This window comes from Athene noctua, chromosome 4 (genome assembly GCF_965140245.1).
Source record: "Athene noctua chromosome 4, bAthNoc1.hap1.1, whole genome shotgun sequence".
Lineage (NCBI taxonomy): Eukaryota > Metazoa > Chordata > Aves > Strigiformes > Strigidae > Athene > Athene noctua.
This window is the reverse complement of record NC_134040.1, coordinates 69,461,370-69,482,321: the sequence shown is the minus strand read 5'-3', so window position 1 is coordinate 69,482,321 and position 20,952 is coordinate 69,461,370. Positions and strand designations below refer to the sequence as shown.

The window sequence follows — 20,952 nt, the reverse complement described above, 5'->3', positions numbered from 1 at the left end:
AGAGATCACTTAAGTGCAAAATTCAGCATCTGGACTTGAAAGCACATGTTAAAACAGAAGTCTGCTGCTCTGACCACCTTCTGGTTATTGGTTTCTCAGTCTGCTTCTTTAAGACAGCATTCGAAAAAAGCTAAGTAGTATGCAGGTCTCAATGGAAATGGCTTCCACATAATTACTGCTTTATTCCTTTTGCAGGAGATGTGTCTATCCTGCAACGTAAACAACAGAGGTGTCATTCATTCTCCCTCCCAACACTAGACTGAATGGTCCAGCAATACCAGATGCTGGAATGACCCCTGACATAATTCAAATATCAGCATCCAGAATTCCTTTCCAATTCAGGTGTATTTTCCAAACTACTTCATAAAAAGGTCATGAAATCGGTAAGAACAATTTCTTAGTTGTAGAAGAGCTAGTTAGAATTATTGTTTCCATAAATCATTAAAATTCAACCACTAAAGAATTAATTCAAGACTTACATTTAAACTGGATATAGTACCATTCCTACAAACTATAACATTTGTAACTGCTTTGATAAAAGAACTTATATGACAAACCAAGATATACCTAGCAAATTACATTTTCATTAAATCATACTCAATGTTGTTGAAAGTTGAGTAAATTTCAGAAAGTAAACACAAAATAATTCAGAACAGACATTGTTCATGCTCCCAGATCTCTACTTGAGAGGAACAAACACAATGAAAATTTGACATGTCAGAACGGGACCTCTTTCAGGCATTTAAGCACTACACAAGAAGAAATTAGAAAGAAAGAACATTGCGTTGCAAGCTCATGCTCCATAGGATATTGTTTCAGCAGATTAATTTGTCTGTTCTTCTCTCTTCATTTTGGTTACCCTCTGTATGCAGAAAGCTATAGGTAGTTATTGTTTAGTTGAATAACCATTGCCACTATTAAATTAGCCCTGAAGTGCCTTGGAATGTCAAACATGTCTTTAGATTTAACAATCGTTTCAGGTAAACATCTCCTTGCCTGAAGATTCTGCCCACTAGCACTGTATTGTTCTAACAGAATAACTGGAAAATGGTTTATTCACATTGTCAGCACTGTCTATAACCCTCCTGAATAAGATAGTTAAGCAGTTACCGACATCTGCCAAAGCATTTTAGATGCTCTTGATGACCTTCAGAGGTATATCCCAAACACAGAAGTAAGGAGATTGGGTACTTAATGCATTAGTCACACACAATTTTTAAACACTTTTTTTTAAATGAACAGATTGAAGTTACATTTATTCCTAATCTTCATGCTAAATGTAAGAAAAGGTTAAAATATATCCCATAATTACACTGATAACTCAGGATTTAGAACCTCTAATTTTCACTGAACAGGCATTTTAGCGTGCTTAATTCAACTGATGTCCATGATTATCTTTTAATAGTGGCCACAAGATGAAAACTGATGTCTTCTCTCCTGGTAGCAAGGGTGGAAATGAAAAATGAACTGCAGGAAACAATTCCTTAATATTCATGAAAACAAATAATCAAAAGTATTTTTTTTCTTTAGAGTATTAAATTTATTGTATTCTTTTTCACTTCTGAAATAAAATCAGTAAAAAAATAGAAAATTCAGTCAAATCAGAGATTACTGCAGTGTCAGTAATGTGTGTCAGTCTCAGACAGCTGATTAAATAGGCAATCAATAAACACATTATGCAAATATTCATTTGCAAGCTAACTAACTTACTGTCATTGAAGTCTTGGTATTAAACTTGTACATCAAATTAGCCCTTAATATCAGAAGAGAATTTCAGAACAAAAAAAAAAAAAAATTATCATCTCCTAAATCATCAGGAAAATAACAGAGGTAGTAAAATACAATTATTTCCCATACAAAATACTCTGAGGTCAATCAAGACATACAATTCTTCTATTTAATATTATATCTTTCTAATGTTTCTCCAAAATCAAAGCTTTTATTCTCAAAATTACGACAACAAAACCATGATAGGTTTTAGTGAAACATTTACAGTAAAGAAGGTGCAAATTAAAATCCTCTCAAAAAAAACCTTCCTTTGGCCTTCAAATAAGTCTCAAAATCAGGTCAAACAATAACACAGAAATTTGGAAGTGGCTATGCAAAGCCAACAGACTGTAACATCACTGACACTATTAAGCAGCCTTGATTTGATGTCTGCTTATACAGAGCTGGCTGCCATGTCCTTGAATGTATTTGTTTTAATGATACACATTGCCTAAAAAATTCCCTACAGAAAATGTATCCACAACACAACATATGAATTCACCTTCCTGATTTACTGCAGTGCAGAACTGGCAGTATCCCAACACTACTTTGGCAACTGCCCGACTATCAGAAGGAGCAATAGACCTTTGGGAATACTTTAAGGAGAAGAAAAAAAAGGAAAAAAAGGAAAAAAAAAAATAAAATAGACCAGCCCTGATGCAGCAGTTCTTTGCATTATTAAATATACTACTGTCTGACTTCCACAGAAACCTATGGATACACAAGAAGAATGAATATATATTGCCTGCAGATGTCTACCTGAAAATTCAGATACTGACGCAGAGGGATGCTTCAAACAGATATGTTCTGAGTTTACTGTGTATTTAGAGCATTTTAAGTAATTTTCAAAGTCTCATATTTCTATAAGAGCAAAGAAGAAATCTTTTATATGGGCTCTCTGAAGTCAAGAACATTCAGTAAACTAGGACAGTAAATTCAGATGTGACCCAAGCCTCCAAATACAGGTGCATTCTGTCCAAAAAAAAAAAAAAAATAATTCTGGTTAAAAGTAATATATTAAAGAATACAAGAGAATAATTTTACTGGAAACTCCAAATATCACTAGTGGAAACGTCAGCTTGTTCCTCGTACACTTCTCTAGCAATTCCTTTCTGTAGTGTTTTAAGTTTTCTATCTATAAGATATATATATATAGCTATAGATCACATATATCCTATCTCTACAGAATAATTTGATTTTATGATACCACCATTACAGAACTTCTTGAACATGTATGGAACAGAAACATTACTTCATAACACAAATGTATGCATCAAAACACAAATTTCAGTGAGGTAGGTCTCAGCAGAGCTGTTCAGTTTAAAAATCAAGCACCAGTAGCTAAAGAAGCAACTTTTAGTTCATTTTTGTCACACTTCATTGCACAGTCAAGTCAGGCTATGCAAAAACGAACAAACTTTGACACCACTTTTTGTTGTTTTATACACACTGCTTTTATCCTCCTGAGGGTCTTCAGGGCAATACATTACCGTGAAAGAACCATGAATTTACTAAATGTCACTTTTATTGTAGGGCTTAAAGTTTGACTCTTAGATTCTCACTCTTAGAGACTACTCAAATATCTCTCACCTGTCCTTGCACAGAACTACTATACATTAATTACATAGACCTACAGTTGCAAATAAAACTACAGCTTAGCCATTTAAGACACCCCCAGATGCTTTACAGCTACATCCAAATCCCTACTTGACTTTTTGTGTAACACACAGTCCCTGGACAGGTGACAGCACAGACAAGCATCCTCCTGAGGAAGCTCTGCAAGTTCACTGCCAGCCACTGCCCTGAGTCTCCTCAATGCCTTCGGGCAATCCTCTAACAACAACCTGCCTCAAAGCTATGCAAAGCCAATGCCCTCCAGCATTTTTCAGACATTCTGCTCTACCTCATGAAAGACGCTGACAGTTTCATCTAAGAACACCATAAGTTTTCAAGTAGCAACCAAGAAGTCATGCTACTTTATTTCCTTCATTTCAGGCTTTGACAGCTGGGCCAAGCTAGCTCTGGAGAAGGCCACATGGCTAGCCCAAAGCAAACAGGTTTGGGTCTTGTGATTTGCCACAGTGATGTAACTCAGAAAACTGTGAAGACTGGATTACAGCTACTGGACCTGAGAACTTAGGTCTGAACATCGAAATATCCCAAAAGACCAATTGAAATTATGTTTCTTCATCCTTTTTCACAGCCTTCTCCGCTTCTCATCCACTTTTCTCTCCCCACCATATAAGCAGTACAGTCTTAACACAAGTGGATGTTTTTCATCCCAGATGGCATGACAAGCAGGGAATGAGGAAAAAAGCAAGACAAAATGTAATCGTACAAATACAGCTATTTATTATACATGCTGCCTACCATAATCAGTAATTTAGAAACTAAATAGATTGCTGTTTCTCATTTCAGCTGTGGACACTGACTGTACGAATAACTCAGTTTTACAATGTAACATTTTTTCTTTCCAATCTCCAGTTTATATGTACACCTTCTACCTACTTTTTCACAATATAGTTCTGTGAAAACGCTGTATTTCATTAAAGCACAGAAGGCTGCACAACTGAATGATATGAAAGCACACAAACGTTGACATTATCTAAGAGCTTTTTCCAACCATAGACATTAACACTAAAATTCAGTTCAAGATGTCGAAGAAATTACTACCCTTTCTTCAAACACTTGTCCTTTTCTATGAATCAATGAAATCAAAACCAGTAGCATACTACTGAAGTGCTACGGACTGAGAAATTTGTAACTGATAAGAGCTTAAATCCAAAATATGTGTCTTGCAATCTTCTCAGTAGGGACATGTGGGAGGTAGGAGCATATATCCGATCAGGCTTTCATTGTAATGTTCTCTAAAAAACTAAAACACACTTTACAATAACCTGGGTTCAGGTTTCCTTTGTATTTTTTTAAAAAATATTATAAGCAGCAGCAAATAGTTCCAGGTTCAATTGCTCAGAAACTAAAGGGAACGTGATCAGAAAAACATGTTATGCTACAGCATAGCAATTCATAAACACATGAGGTTTTATTACCGAAAGACTTTGGACATCAGGTCATCAAAACTTCAAATATTTTCTGTCAAACCAATATCTTTAGAGAAGAAAATAATGGAAGTTTAAACACATGCAAGACTTCCTTACAGAAAGAGTAAGCCAAACATCACTGATGCATACAGACAGAAATATCAAACAGCATGGCTGAAAAGCACATACAGCCCCTGTACAAGCAATGAGAGGAAAAAGACCTGCTTTCTTCATTAGTGACATATTCATTTACTTATATGAAAAACATTTATTACCAAAGATTCCTTTCTGCCATCATAGCAAACATTTAAATTTTGATCTGAAAAATTTTGTTCATCTATCAGGATGTATACATACCCTCTACAAAACTGCTAAAACTTTGGTTTCCAAAAAAAAGCTAATTAGAAGCTTACTGTTAGAAATGTCAAGAATGACTATTACGCAGATACGAAGAAAGGACTAATTTTCTTCCTTTGAACTACTGATAAAATATATATCAAGTGACCAAAATCTTTAAGTAGATTTGAATAAAGGTAGTGGATAAAAAAAATCAGGTATGTGTCAAGAAAATCTCTATTATGAAATTTTGCCTTGCAGGTTTTAAGACCTTTTATCATTAACTTCCCATCAAATGAAAGTAGTAAGATGACTGGCAAATGAAGAATAACTCGAGCTGAACTGCCACTTTTAATAACCCAGTTTCCATTTAAACAGTGAAATGGCCGTAGGGTTTGAGAATTTGTCACTACAATGTACACCCACTGATAGTAAAGTAAATGCAGATGAGATGAGCCAATTTTAAACAACGTGCTCCATTTTATCCCTTTGGTCATAATAAAAAAAAAAAAATCTATAGAGATACTATGGAAATTAACAACTTTTTTTAAAAAAATGGAGAATAAAAAAATTACTGTGTACTGAATACGAATACTTTTTGGCATTGCATGCATGCAATAGAAATTTACTTTTTTATAAGTACAGCTGACAGTGCAGATATGAACAAATTTTTCACAATGAAAAAGTTCTGATCAAATAAACAGAGCAACTGTATTATTTTTTATGTTAGCATTTAAATATAAAGATTTAGCTTATCTGCATTGAGACATTAAGTTGTGCCTCAGGGAGGTCACACACAGGTCAATTAACAGCTCCAACCGTTGCAGCTATTTTAATAGATTTTTCTAATGAACACAGAAGATTAGCACCCAATTTCAGATTTCAGTGCAAGTCATACCATCGCTGGGGAAAAAACCCTTTCTAACAGTGTTCAAATTTAATGTTTTTTTTTTTCTTTTAAAACCTTAGCCTTCATGACCAAAGTAAGACCTTCAAGTGATAAATTCTGGCATGTTGAATAAAAAGTGACCAGGTTTTATCCTCCAAACTCATACCCTATAACTGAGTGGATTGATTATAACCTGGCTATCACACTGCTTATCTCCTGCAGGACTAGGAATTTTTTTCCAGATATGTACACTGCAAAATTGGAGTTAATGTTTTTTAGAAGAATATATCTTCAATGCATATGCTGAATCTGAAACAAAAAAAAAAGATTCCTCCAAGTTCCTTGTCCTAAAAATAGAATACTGAAATTAGACTGCAGGTGTCATGTGATTTTCTTGCCAAGTAGATCTCAAATTTTTCATTAAAATAAAACGTAAAGCTACAACTCAGTAACAGAACATATTATTCTGGCTTCAAAATATTTAATTTTATTTTTTTTCCTAAATAAAAAAAAATATTGAGTGTTAACTTTAAGGTTTAGCATATTAAACATTAAATCAGAGATGTGAAATGCTAGAGCAAGCACATTTTGCATCTGTATCCAGAAACTGCCCAACTGCCCATTAAATCTACTGAATAAATCATGGGGGGAAACAATGTCAAGAAGTAAATAGGAATGACAGGCAAACAACCAAAGTAAGATGAAGTCACGTGAAAGGAGTGACAAAGGAAATCAGTGCAAAAGAACTGCAAAAAGCACTTCAAGTTAACCCAGATTTCACAGTTTGTTTGTGCATTTTATTTTCTCAGGCATGTATTTCCTGGTAACTTTTGCCTGCCTTGACTGTATGAATAACTAGCAGCCTTGATTCATTCAGCATATAATTTAAATTTAAACCAACAGTTGGAATGAGCCAACATATTTGATCTAAACAAAAACTCTAGTAAACAAAATGGACACAGACCAACTGCCTAGAAAAGAACAAATCACCAGCACAATGGTCACTAGCAAATTAGTCTGTAAAATAAATAAAGATTATATTGGTCTAATTAAAATTATCTATCCACCTACAGATTTTGACCTTGTGCATTTCCCATAAATAACTGATTACTGGGTTGCATTAGGCATTAAATTAACTTTGCTGAATGTTCAAGGCTTAGCATTAAAGCTTGTTCAATCACATCTTCCTCCTGATGGTCAATACAGGAAAAAATTACATATGTATAAAAGAAGACATAGAGGTCCATTCTTTGTATGCTTAAATGTTCAAATAATATCAGACAACCCAGAAAAATCTGCATTTAGAGTCTGGTTTAGGGGCAGTAAGTGAAAATCTGATAAATCTTTTGTTTCAATAAATTGCTCGCATAAACGAAGCAATTGCAATCCTCTGATCTCTACTGTACATCCGAGCTGACATTAGATCACATCCCTGCTAATTATAAGATGTGTTAGACATGTCGATTTGGCACCTCTGGCAGAAAAAACTTGTCGCTACTACTTTGACAAAATTGAAGTGAGACTAAATGACAACTTACTCTAATGAGAAGACATCCCACATCCCCTAATTCCATTTAATCTCACTGGTTACAAAAAATAATACAACACACATCACCAAGCAAGGAGTCACTGTTGGCTCCCTCCCTGGCACTGGCAAATTTCTGCATTGTTTGACAATGAAAATGAAGTGGCTCATTTATGTTTACAGACTGTGTGCTGGGCAAGGGAGCTGGCATTAAACACTGTCCTTAACACACTTTAAAATGAATTAATTCTCTGAACATCAAAGGAAAGGAAGCAGAAATACTTACTAGTACAGAACTTCATTTGCTTCATGCCTTTCATATCTAACGGTTTCACACATCAGTCTGGAAGAGAAGGAAAGAAGTCATTTTTAATTATGATTCTTATCAGTGTCACAAAGACTTCACTTTCTAAAGTTAGTCAGCGTTTGCACATTTGCCTCCAGCACTTGCAGAATCTATCAATTTAAAGCTAAACTGATTTCTAATTTAAGAGAACAAACTGTTAAATCTAAGCATTAAAGTTATTAGTTCATCCAAGATCAGATTTGATTTAGGACACTAGATGTAATTGCTCCCATCAAAAAAAAACTCTATAAAATGGGTAAAGTGATACCGATCTCATTTTATAAAGTGATCTGATAAAGTAAGTTGCTTTATAAGGAAACAATTCAGAATTTTAGAAATGGATGGAAATTTATAATACGTAACACTAATCAGAGATACAATATAAAAACTGCTCCCTTTTTCACGACGGGTCCAATAAATAAAACAAGAAATTATGTGGCATGGTAAATCGATGCTTCATGTTTTGCTAAAATTCAACAAGTTAAAAATTACCATGAGATTTTAATGCTGAAATCCCAGAAGGCTCAAAGTGGAGAGAATTTCCTGAAGGAAAATCCTCTGTCTAGAGGGGGGGATTAAAGCACTTTTGCATTCACTGTCTGCCTGACAAATGTGGCATAATAGACAGCAACTATAATAGAATTTACCACATATTAGGAAATGTAATGTTAACTTGGTGTAAAAGACCAACATGCCATTTCTGTCTATTGTCTTAAGAAAATGGACCCTGTAAATTACAGGGGGGGGGAAGAAACAACCCTCACTGCCTCCCTTGGACTTTCTATGGCTCTGATGCAGACTGCAAACACCAAGGCTATTTGACAGACAGTCAAACAGAGATTTGCTTAAGAGGCTCATGTGAACATCCAAATGAGGAACTATACTTAATTTTGGGAAAGAAATTATCATTCCTCACAGGATCAGTCATCAGAACCTCAGCGCACCAATGACTGGCTGCTCACAATTATATCCTAAGCAGACAAGAGTGCTCAAGAATCCCTGCTCAGACAATAAGTCTCCAAAAAGTTGATCTGAAGCCTGGAAGCATTGATCTCGGTTTGATGTGACATTTAAAAGGCTTCCTATTGCCATTTCCCATCATTTCCAAATCACTCATTTCCATAATCAACAGGCTGCTAAAAAAACTACCTTAGCCCTCATCTTTCAGGATTTTACTTATCAATTCGGCTCACTAAAAAATAATACTTTTTCTAACCAGAAGTGGCAGTCTTATAGTGGTAAACCGATTATTTATGAACTGTTAACAGAAAACCGAGGCCTTAATTCTATTTGCCCAAAGAAAAAAAAAAATTATTCAAGTTCTACTACCATGGCCTTTCCCCCACCCCAGTATTTTAGATCTACTCTTTGAACCATCTCTGAGAGCTTTTCTTATATAGGCAATGTCTGTATTGTATATAATTATTATGTACCATACATCAATTTCCATTAATGAAAAATCTTCTTGCTTTCCGGCACAGCAAAAAATTTTTTGAACCACAGAACCTTCTCTTTTTCAGACACTACTCCCCACCATAAAATCATGTCTTGCCAAAAACCTTGAAGACACCAAAAAGCTACAGTCTGCTTCTACCTCCTGGGTCCTCATTTTCTGTCTCTGATCCCCTGTTTTGAGAGGGAAGGGGAGAACGGACATGAGGTTACTGCTGAGAAGGTACCAGAAGAAAAGTCATTGCTACCAGTCAAATTTAAAAATTAAAATACTGCTCAAGGATAGTCTGTGCTCTACTGGTCTGAAATGATGCTGGGCAATGGGCCATCTAGGAGTAGGAGTTGTAGGAAACAGAATCACTTTAACAAGCAAGTTTTGTTCCCCTCTGAATTGGAAACAAAGGAAGTACATTCTTGATAAAGCCATGCAAGTTTACCACTGGCACTGTCTGTTTTACAGTGTTTTGGTCCCGTTATTAGGACAGTAATTGGGGAGAAAATGCCTCTTACAGAAGGTAGTCAAGTGTTTCAATTCTTGTGTTAAACTGGAACAGTTCAAAATTACAATGACCAAGTAGTACAAACCAGATTGCTTCCTCAAATATTTGAAAAATTTGATTAGTTCTTATCAATACTGGTGTCTAATTTTTGCTCAAATGTGATCTTTGTCTGCTTCCTAAGCAAATAATAAATGCAAGATGAGATCATCAGCAAGCCATAATGTAAGCTATTCACTACTAGAGGCTATATTTAATACACTAGTTTTTAATGCATCTCAGAAGTTTTTGTGGCATCCCACTGCCACAAGAAATGTTGTATCCTAGAGGATACTATAAAAGCTTTCTGTCCCACATCTGCCGGGAGCCCAGCCTTTTCCATGTATGGCACTGTAAACAGAAGCTCTCTTCTAGGAATTCACTGTGCTGGGAGAGTGAGTTCCACACATTCCTCAGCAGGAGCCTCATTCTGCACAGGAAGCCAAGCAGCACACATCAACATACCACGCTACCATATGTGCACACTTTGATCTTTGAAACAAGTTAACATCAGTTCAACTCCAGCTATGCAAAAGTTGATGTGCTAAAAGTCTTGCATATAACAGCATAACACAAAATACTTTAACTGAATGGGATCATGGCCTCCTTCCAAAGCAGAAGTAATTACAAAGACTCCTTTGAAGTTAACATTCACATTGCAAAATGTATCTTGAGCGCTCTGGAAGAAAGAAAACCCCACGTTTTATTTTCTCCAAATTACAGAATATTGGCTTGGGAATATGGATTCTGACAGAATGACAAAGCAAAAGAAGCCAGAAATTAGAACTTAAACCAGCATTAATCAAGTCAAAGTTGCTTCAGCATCTTCAGATGTGGCAAATGTCGGCAGACCCCAGGATTGAACAGTAATTCACCCTCCCCATGAAGCACACGGGAGATGTGCTGGCCTCCTTCTCTATCTGCCAGCCTCACACCAATGTCCAAATACCCTTAGAAACCTCTGCTGCAAGATGCTTATGTGAAGACAACTGAAACAATTACTTGAAGATCAAACACACAAGTCTTTACAAAAGATAGAAAGTTCATCTGGAAATTTTTACTTGAATTTATTTTCTTATGAAGCATTTTAATAAAAAAGTATGTGGATGACATTAGTAATTTTTTAGTAAGTATCCTTTGCATGTGTAGTACATAATTTGTCTAAAACTTCCACAAAAAAGCAAGCATAAACAGAAACAGAAGCTAAATAACAGGCTCTGCTTATTATATTACATAGACTATTATGTTACATAAATTATTTGGACTATATGACGACTCATTCAGGACTGGATCTTGTACTCTGTATGTAGAGCATTTATTCTAGTTCAAACGTTTGAAAAGAAAGTAAACACAGCCATAATAGAAATCAGAAGCAACAAATAGGGATATAGATAGGCACACATACAAGGAGAAAGCATTTAGGACAATAAAGAAGGAAAGAAATGGATGCAGTGACAGACAGCTTTTCAGTTTGAGGTAGGTACACAGGAGTAGTGTATAGTTACCGTTCCTTTGTTTTGTTAGTGCATTAACATATATGTATTCTCAATGATAAAGTATCATACCTTAGCTGATGCTCTCTCAGATTAGACAAGGCTTCCATTCCATGTAAATAAGAATACACAATCTCCAAATCCTACAAACATAAGGAAAACATTATTAGGATTCTCAATTTGGTACAAGCTGCTAAAATACTGGTTTTGCAAAGCATCTCCTAATAGGAGAACAGCAGGAATATTTGAAATAACGCATTCACAAGAGATTAAAGGCAAGTTGCAGGAATACCTTTGATTATACATCGGAACCTGACATGGGGAAGAATGATGGCATGTTCACATTGGAAAATACAATCACAGAAACCTTTCTGCTTTTGCTGTCAGTACTTGTGCCCAGGAAACAAGCCTGGTCCAGAATTCCAGTGAGCTGCTTTGCAACTACCAATGTGTGTCTGCTTAATGCCAACATACCCAAAAAACATCATTTATTTTGTAAAGCATGGTCTTTTCATGTTCAGGGAAAAGGAAAAAGTACAAACCATCTTAACAGAATACTCCATTGTACATAAATATTTGTAAAATTGTATCTTCTTCAAATGTAAGGTAAACCACAAGCTTAAACGAGAAAAAAAAGTTGGCATGGGATAATAAAAAAATCGTAAATACAATCCTAGTTACATGGCAAAGTGTTTCATTTAACCATTGTGGACCTCCAACATCCAGCTCACAAAACAACATTAATAATGACAACAACATCCAAGACTTAAAACTTCCTAAGATGCAACTATGGAAGCACTGATGTCAGTCTAGAGGCTTTGCTAACATTATACTTAAAATCACTACAGCACTTAAGAAAAAACTTCAATGCAGCCCACAAATTCTAGGGTTATTTAAATTTGACTCATGGATTTGATGCTGTTACTTTTTTTTTTTTTTTTTTTTAAACGTGCTAGTTAAGAAACAATGTATTATGTATAATTTATTGAAAATCAGAGCTGTGGCTCACAACCACCAGCTGAGGCTGACAAGTTGAGAATAAACTAACACCAATAACACTCATAACTTGCTCTAAGAAGATGTTTTCACATAATATATTGAAGCTATAGATTTATCAAAGATTTGGTCACTGGGAAATATTTGTGTATTCAAAATTGCCCATGAAGTACAGAAATACTTCGGTTTTCAGACACAATGAAAGAAGGTTAATGTGGTACTTGGGCAAACATGTTAGGACTGAAGTCATATAAAGAACTTGAATTTAAGTAAGAAAATTTTTAAAAATCCAGTTAAATACATTATGTGTAGAAATGTTATTGTACTTGTTTAAACCACAGTACATCAGAAAAGATACAAGGAGTTATACTCAATGGTTCAGAATAAATAGATGCCTTTCATTCAGTATCGAAAAGAACATCTTTTTCCTGCACTGAAAAAAGCAAACATTCAATTTGAAAAAGTGGAAGAAATGCACGAGTGAAAATGCTGTGATTTCACTTGTACTCTGGTCTTTCTGTTTCCTCCTGTGAGAAGCAGAGGATACATCAACAACAAAAATAATTTTGCATGGTTTGGGACGGAGGGATCATGAACATAAAAAGCTTTGAAGAGAATATACAGTAGTCACTTGCCTTTTTACCCTTTTTATTTTTTGTTTAAAAAAAAAAAAAAAAAAACATGTGAAAGGACGTGTCTGCTGCAGTCAGTGACCTGCTCACTTGCCAGACAGGCTGGGGGTGAGCAGAGGCTCCTAGGAGCCCCATGCCGGCGGCGGGGTAAGACACAAGGCCAACAGTCCTTGTGGCACTGCTGCCACTTATCCCGACGTGCCGAACTCTGCGGCACAAGCCACCGGCTGCTGTGGGAAGCTGGGAGTGCACCACTGAGGATCATCAGATGCCCGTGGCAGTGGATTACATCAAAGAGAGCCTGGCCAGAAGGTGCTACTTTAATTCATCTTCAGCAAGCCTGTCTAACAAGCAGCAGAGACAGAACAGGAGAGTAACCTGCCATTGGCTTACACCGAGGCTTCTTTGAGTGGCACAGATTTTATTCACAGTAAAGGATTCACGGATGATTAAAGAATCTTGGCTTACAAGGATCCACAGACCTAAAAGTGGAAGTGTTGGTAAAAGGGATCCATGGACTTTTGGTTCCAAAACTGCTGGGTGACACAAACCCAGTGACCAACCCTGAAGATGTGTTCTTCACTCCTTAGTACAAGTTATGTACCTTGAGGAATGCTGCTGAAGTGACTCAAAGCAGGGGGGGATGCATTAAATCACTGAAGGGAGTCATTCTGACCAGTTTCATAAGCAACAGACAAGTTAAGTTTAGTGAACGTTTTTTAAAAAAAAATAAATAATCCCTCTTCAAAATATAAACTTGTCAAATATCTGCAAATACAGCACCACATGGTTCCCCCTACCACGAACTGCAGATGGTGGAGGTCCTTGCATGAAAAAGGCAAAAAAGACACCTAAAAAGATCTAAATAAAGAGATCTGAAGCTGTCTAAAAAAAGGGAGGGGTAAGAAAAAAAAACTAAATAAATCTTTACTTGTCCTTCCATCATGGTTGCTGGCAGCAGCAACACAGGGAAGCTACAGTTGAAGACATCTCATCACAGATAGAACAAAGGCAGGGGCTTTTTGATTAAAAAAAAAAAAAAAACACAAAAAAAAAAAAAAAAAAAAAAAAAAAAACAAAACAAAACAAACAAAACCCCCAAACCAGCAAGAAAACAGACCAGTGGCAGCGGGGTCCTGTCAAAGCAAACAGTCGTTATAACACTGCAGCTGATGTGCATTGGCATTAAATCCAACACTGTTTCCGAGGAATGTGCTGCAGCCCGTGTGGTACCTTTCCAGAGAGCGTCTAGCAGGAAACAGCTCCCTCTAGCATCAAAAGTTTGGCATTGAAATTTAAGTAACAACCGACATCATTCCTTTCAATTAAATTCTCCATGACAGTGTAAGGTACAAGAAAACTACAGTAGAGTCAAAAGAGCTGAATATATAGTGTCAGTAGACACTGCACACTTCCAGTCAGCCTGCACCATTAAAGAGTAGGAAAGCAATTTGAAAAAAATAAAATCAAATCAGAATATCAAGTTATTGTCATTAGGTTACCTCCATTTTCCATTTATCTCAGGAATAACTATGCTTTGCTTACTTAGCAAACATACTCATTGTCAAACATAAAGAGCTGTTTCAGCTTCTTAATTAGAAGTGAATTAAAGGAATGAAAGACTCCTTCAGAAATATTTGTGCCAAGTGTTGTAAAATCTTAAACAGATTCCGAATACTTGAAATGCTGGTTTAATAAAAGCCATTTCACAAAAATAACACATGCACATAAACTTAGGCATGTAAGCTATGTAAGTTTTTAATTTTGATATTCTAGATACTTGCCAAAAAGCTAGAATTTTAAAATTCTCAGGAAAAAACTTTGTCTTTCAAGGAGGGCACAGCCTGCCTATGTAATTTATGCTGGCTAGTTGAGCAACTAACTGGCTAGTTAGAGCAGCAGCTGAATTCAACCCCAATGTGACTTACACAAACACTTCTGCTAGTTCGCAGTGTCCATGAAAGCTGCCTCCAACTAATCCACAGAATATATAAACTGCAGGTGACAGCAGTGGTCTGATGCTTTTTTCCCGTTGCTTTTACAACACCTGTAACTCATTACCACAAGGTGGCAGACTGAGCCATCAAAACTTCAGAGAAAAATCATTCTTTACAGTTTCTCCCTTTATTTTTTAAAATATAACTTTATAACTGTTTATGAAAGTCGAGAGGAGCAAAGTTAATCATCATCACTACAATTGGTTAAATACCTGCTACAGGAAGGACTATTTATACAAAAGCACAGAGGAACCACCAGCTTTTGCTTTCTAGTATTATCCAGCCAACAGAATTGAAAAAAAATAGCACAAGCAATGCAAAGGCTCAGCTGATCTCTCTACAAGGATCAAGTTCTACACAAAGGTTGTGGCAACAGCTTTAGAAAACATCTCAATGGAAACTCCAAAACCAAAAGTTAAATGCAAAGCACAAATTAGCAGTTTTTAAACGATGTTTTTATTTAAATGAAGGCTAGAAAATTGAAATATATGCTTAAACTTGTACTGCAGCCAAAGTCATATGCTTGGGTTGCTATGTGTGGAGCAGCTCAAAATTTGTTTAATTCAGTGTTATTTCTTAATTTGTTTGTTTCCGTGGTGTCAGCTGGCTCAGTTTTAAGTTCTGACTGTACTTTGAAGCAAAACAGACTCAAGTTTTAACACAGTTCAACCTCAATTAGAGCTGTAGAAACACATCGGTCTGCAACCTCACCTCCGCTCTCCATTCTAATAAAAATCTGCATATGCTTATGCTCAGACATTTCTATCCATCTCATTTGTGCTTCAAACACATTTGGCAATGCCAGTTACACAAACCAGACAAACCCAAACCAGAATGTTGGCCCCAAATTCGTACTAGCTTAATGAAGAAATTTTTACTTTACTAAAGTGACAGAGACATGAAAATTTGCTACTTTGGACTGAAGAAGTTAAACATATCTAAAAACTGCAGACTTACAGTGGTTTCAGTCCTGGTTTGCATAAGGTGTGAAACTACAGGCCCAAGTACTCATCCCTGCCACGGTAAAAAAGCAAAATACTGAGTTGAGATCTTCATTGCTTTCAGTACGATATTCACTAATTTCTGTTAAATGGCAAACAAGCAGAAAGAAGCTTTCATCTTATAATAGTTTGGTTTATTTAAAATCAAAGGGTAAAAATAAAATACAAGCTAATTCCTTAATTCACTGTCTTGGAGGATGTAAAAAAAAGAAAAAAAAAGAGACCCTTTCAAAGCACTTAATATTCACCGTAGGCTCAAAAAGATCTGCCTGCTGAGCCTACAACAGGTTTTGAAAGGCTGGTCTTTGTTAAAATAACTCCTCTTTAGCTCTCATTCAGCCAACTACCAGCAGCTCCAGGCTGGGGCTTGGGGGGGGGGGGGGGGTGTAAACCTGCTTTCCACCACACCTGGCAGCTCCAGATCCCACCTCACGCCCAGGTTTCACTGTTGGGAAAGCGGGAGATCACATTTGGTCCCTCCCTGCTGCACCCCTGCCACCTCCCTGGCCCCAGGGCGAGCACCCGCTTGCCAGAACCGAACTTCAAGCCTCTCTGCTGGCAGTATGAAACCCACGAGGTCCAGCGTCAGGGTCACAGAGGCAACAGCTCATGCAGCAGGGAAAAGGTGGGACCTCACAAGTTTTTGATGGGTTTAAACAGACCATGAAACCGCTGGTAGGAAGGGAGGTGTTTGTCATTTCTATAGGGCTGACTAAACAGTTATTTTAGCTCAAAGTAGAACCTCCCTTTTTTCTTCAAGTATTTTAATGCCCTTTTCCCCAAATCGTGATATATTAACAGAAGCAAGCAATGCTAAGTTTTTCTTCCTAGTGAGCAGTGAAGCCACAATCCAAACCCAGGTTGCTGAAGTCCTGCCTCTCTTTCCTTGTAGCTGCTGCAGGATCCTGCCTTTTTCCCTTTTCTTCTTGCATTCAGCACCTAAAATCATTTGACTCTCAGCCACTCAGGTAGCTATACCAAACATTTATATCTTCTTTTTTTCCACTAGCATTGATTTAACACCTGGCTGCCTGTACTGGCTCACTGAGGCCAAAGCAGTGCCGGCATCGCCAAAAGAAACAGACTGGACTACAACACCACCAATCCCATATGGTTTAAACAAAAATTTCCATGTCCACAGAACAGACATGTCTGCTCCTGAGTAGGTTTGTTCACATCTGGTTCACACTAACATGCCAGGTTCTCACCAGCAGCAGCTCAGGAGACAATAAAAGTTACTGCCTTCAGAGCCCGCTACCTCTGAAGGAAGGGCTGGGCAAGCAGGGAGGAAGCTATGTCAGTTAGCCCAGCCAAACCTACCTTCGAAGACAAGACCTTACCCTAAGGGTAAGCCCACATCTTGGAAATATTAAGATGCCAAGAGACAGGAGCAAAACCACAAAAACTTACTTACACCACGACAAAAAAATCCAGTATTGCTGATACCAAAGCACCTGCCACGCATACATGAAGATGAAGTATTCATCTTCACCTCCAGCCTCCTAGCAGTGGGAAAAAACCTAAACACACTCAACTGCTGTGCAGAAGCATGCCTAGGTATGTATGCATTTATCAGTGAGCTATACCAAGACTAATTTGTTGAAGAGATTAAAATAAAGTATTTGTCACATACTACAGATTTTTTTACATTTATTTCTTACATTGGGACCTTCATATTCAGGTGGAAGGGGCTGCCACACAGGAAGCCTACCAGAATCCAACCTATTACACTACAATTCAAGATATATTTTTCTTTTTAACTTCCCTGTAGAGCTACCAAAGCATTTTTCTGTAAGCCATTTTTACTAGTGTATATAGTGATCTGTGGTTTAAAAAAACCTAAAGCTGAAGTTATAGGAAAAAAATTTATTGACTTGATGCTGAATTGGCTGCTACACAGATGCAAATGAAATACTTGAGTGAAAATACTTGTGTCAAATAGCCCAAACTGGTACTTTTGTGAATTAATCCCATGGGTTATATTTTATGGATGAATACAGATTATGCAATTTACTTTTGTAAATTTACCTGAAACAACTATTTCCTTTATATCAGCCTATGTTAAAAAAATTAAAAATTGTAAACACTCAAAGACTAATAAAAATTAATTTCTGAACTTCGAGTGAAACTGCCAATTCTTAATACATTCAGTTTCTAAGCATAGTCTAGGGTGCAAAGCTTGGTCTATCAGTTTTGCATAACAATCAATTAGCATTTCCTTTAGCCAAACAATATTTTTAATACTGAAGTCCGATTCTTCAAACAGAAAACCTGCAGAATCAGGTGACACTACCCTTTTAAACGATCTCACAGCAGGGTTGAAGACATTCCTGCCCTGTTCATCAGCCACATTTAGCACAGTTTCAGATCCCATTTGCTTATCTCTATCCTGTGGGACCCCTGTTTTCCTGCCAAGAGCAAGACAGACCTATCCAGCTACCTGATCCATCCCAACACAGACCTCCCCTCCCCCAGGAGCAGCACCATCAGCTCCCAGCCAAGTTGCAAGCCTGGAAACTCAACATTCATGACACAGATTCAAGGGGCCTCAGCTCAGCAGAGCTGCTCTGATAAGCATCATCCATCACACCTTTTGTTTGGCAAAGGAAAAATGTAAAAAGTGGAGGGGTGGGAAGCAAGAACAAGAGTGTTGGAGACAGGTAGGGAGCAAAGACAGGTATATGGGTAAGAAAACAACTGATTGTACTAGAGTAGCTTTGCTGTCCTCAGTTTGCCACCCACCAGCCTAGTGAACCTTTCCATAAACTACCTATTCCAGACAATAGCTTGGCTTCCCTCAAAACTGCAGCTCTCCAAGACAATGAGACAATTTGCAACTGAGGAGTTTCTAAAACCAAATACCTTCTTACTCATACTCCAAACAGGTGACTGGGATTTAAAGGCAACTTCTGAATTTCAAAGCCTGCTAGAGCCATCAGATGCCAATTAACTATCTGAACTTCAGCCAAATGTGTTAGTAGCCACTAAAGTTCTGAAAAATTTTACAGTGTTAGACCTGTATGAATTTGTCTCAACAAACATGCATTATATTTCAGGAAATTCATGACAAAACATTACTCAACAGCAACCAGGCATGACTAACCTTGGGAATCGGCCTTTATCAAAAGGGCAGTTTACAAACCATCAAGCCAACCCAAGTCTTCACCTTGGCAGTAGGAAAAGAATATGGAAACTTTACTGATCTTGGTAAGACTTGCTGACACAGAAAAAAATCGTTATTTTTAGCTTCACTGTGAGGAAGACGGGGACATTTGCTCTGGGTTACGGGTAGAGTTTTTAAACTGGATTAGAAATAGGAGGAACGGGCAATTTTAATCCAGAAGTGAAGTACCTGCACATGAAGCTAATCAGGAACAACTCCAAAACCTCATAAAGAAAAAGGAGAAATCCCATTTTCCTGGTTTGTCTTAACTGGGAGTTGTCCTAGTAGAGAACAAAAATATGCTTATCCAAAGCCTTCAGCTGCATTACTGCCTCAGAGTCAGAGGCTGGAGAAATACCATAGTATCACAGTCATGGAGAAACAAGATGTTTCAAGGGGATACTTAAATCAGCCTTCATGTCTTTTAAATACCTGTTGTTTGTTTTGTGAATTATTTTCCTTTTAAATGAGCTTCCCTCAAAAGACAAGTTGATTACATGTCTATTTTTGCACTTTAGATTTATTTTTTTTCCAATGGAAAGTGGGTTAAAAACCTCTACTTCCATGTAATGCCTCATTTACATATAACAACATAAACAGGTTTTGGTTTTCCATCTTGCCAGCAGAACCTGCTCAAATGTATAAAAATGAGTTGGAAGGTTCATTGACCCACCCACACTAGCAGACTTTTAACACTGGCTCAAGATTAGTACAATCGATTCAACATATCCTGCTGATCATCATTTCTTTACTTTATTCTGCTAAAAGCTGTAAGACATTCATGATTATAATCATCCCATAAGATGGGGATAACCGTGGAATGGGTAGACGGGAAATTAAAGCCTGCCATCTCATAGAAGTCAGTGAACAACCTAATGAGCATAGGAAATTACAGGGTAGCACCATGCATTTCTTTTCTGCTTTCCAGACTCTCAGAAGTCAGACAATTAAATGCTTAACACAAAAGCCTAAGTTCTGTAGTCAAAAACCCAAACGTTGGTTGCATGTCCAAATGCAAACAAAATGGTTTCACCACAAAAGATCTCTCCTAGTGACTGTACAGTCCATAATTATCAAATGCAATTAAGTTTTTCACCATTAAGAATATATATAATTGCCTTTTCGTGCCTTTCCAATATTTATAGCCAACAGTTGGAAGCTTGTATTAAATCTGTTCCATCCATTCATCGCATAAACATTCACATCTTTTCTTGCAGAGTTATGTCAGTTCCTAGGGGTTTTTTCTTTTTTTTTTTTTTTTTTTTTTTTGGTAATGCTAAGGAGAGTCTTGAATTGTTTTGAGACAGTATGTTATTTGTCCCATGTCTTCCATTAGGTATATGGAATAAGACTCAATATTCTACTAAATGAATACTGATGTTGCATTAACAAATATATCAGCTACTAAATACAGTGGGACTTATTTTAAACAACTAATTGTAGCAGAGATGAGTTTTGTATAAGTTTATCCAAATATAAAGGACTATAATGATTGGCAGCTTTCAACTAACAAAATCTGGGTCTTTTTTTTTAAAAAAAAAAAAAAAAAAAAAGAGGAACAAAGAACCAAAGAGGGAAAATTAAGCAATACACCTGGAGTAAACAGCCAAAAGTTAACTCCTAATTGGCACCTAGATGTAATGTTAGAAGCATTTTAAAGGACCTCATCTTAGAGAACATCATTAGGAAGAATAAATATGGTGGCCAGGAAAAGGAGACCACAGTGTATCAGGTAGGGTTGCCTACTAAAAACAGGATTAGCAGTTAGCTATGCTTAA

General features: G+C 36.8%; 1 protein-coding gene across 4 annotated transcripts in view; it reads right to left on the bottom strand.

Annotated features, from left to right (window-relative positions):
* The window catches only part of RAPGEF2 (Rap guanine nucleotide exchange factor 2), a 188,879-nt gene that overhangs the window by 118,688 nt on the left and 49,239 nt on the right, over positions 1-20,952 (bottom strand). For all 4 annotated transcript variants that reach the window (XM_074905695.1, XM_074905693.1, XM_074905696.1 and 1 more), the window contains exons 2-3: positions 11,458-11,528; positions 7,845-7,901 (exon numbers count right to left, since the gene is read on the bottom strand). In XM_074905695.1, coding sequence (XP_074761796.1) covers positions 7,845-7,901; positions 11,458-11,528 — 128 coding nt within the window. The remainder of the gene's footprint in view (positions 1-7,844; positions 7,902-11,457; positions 11,529-20,952) is intronic.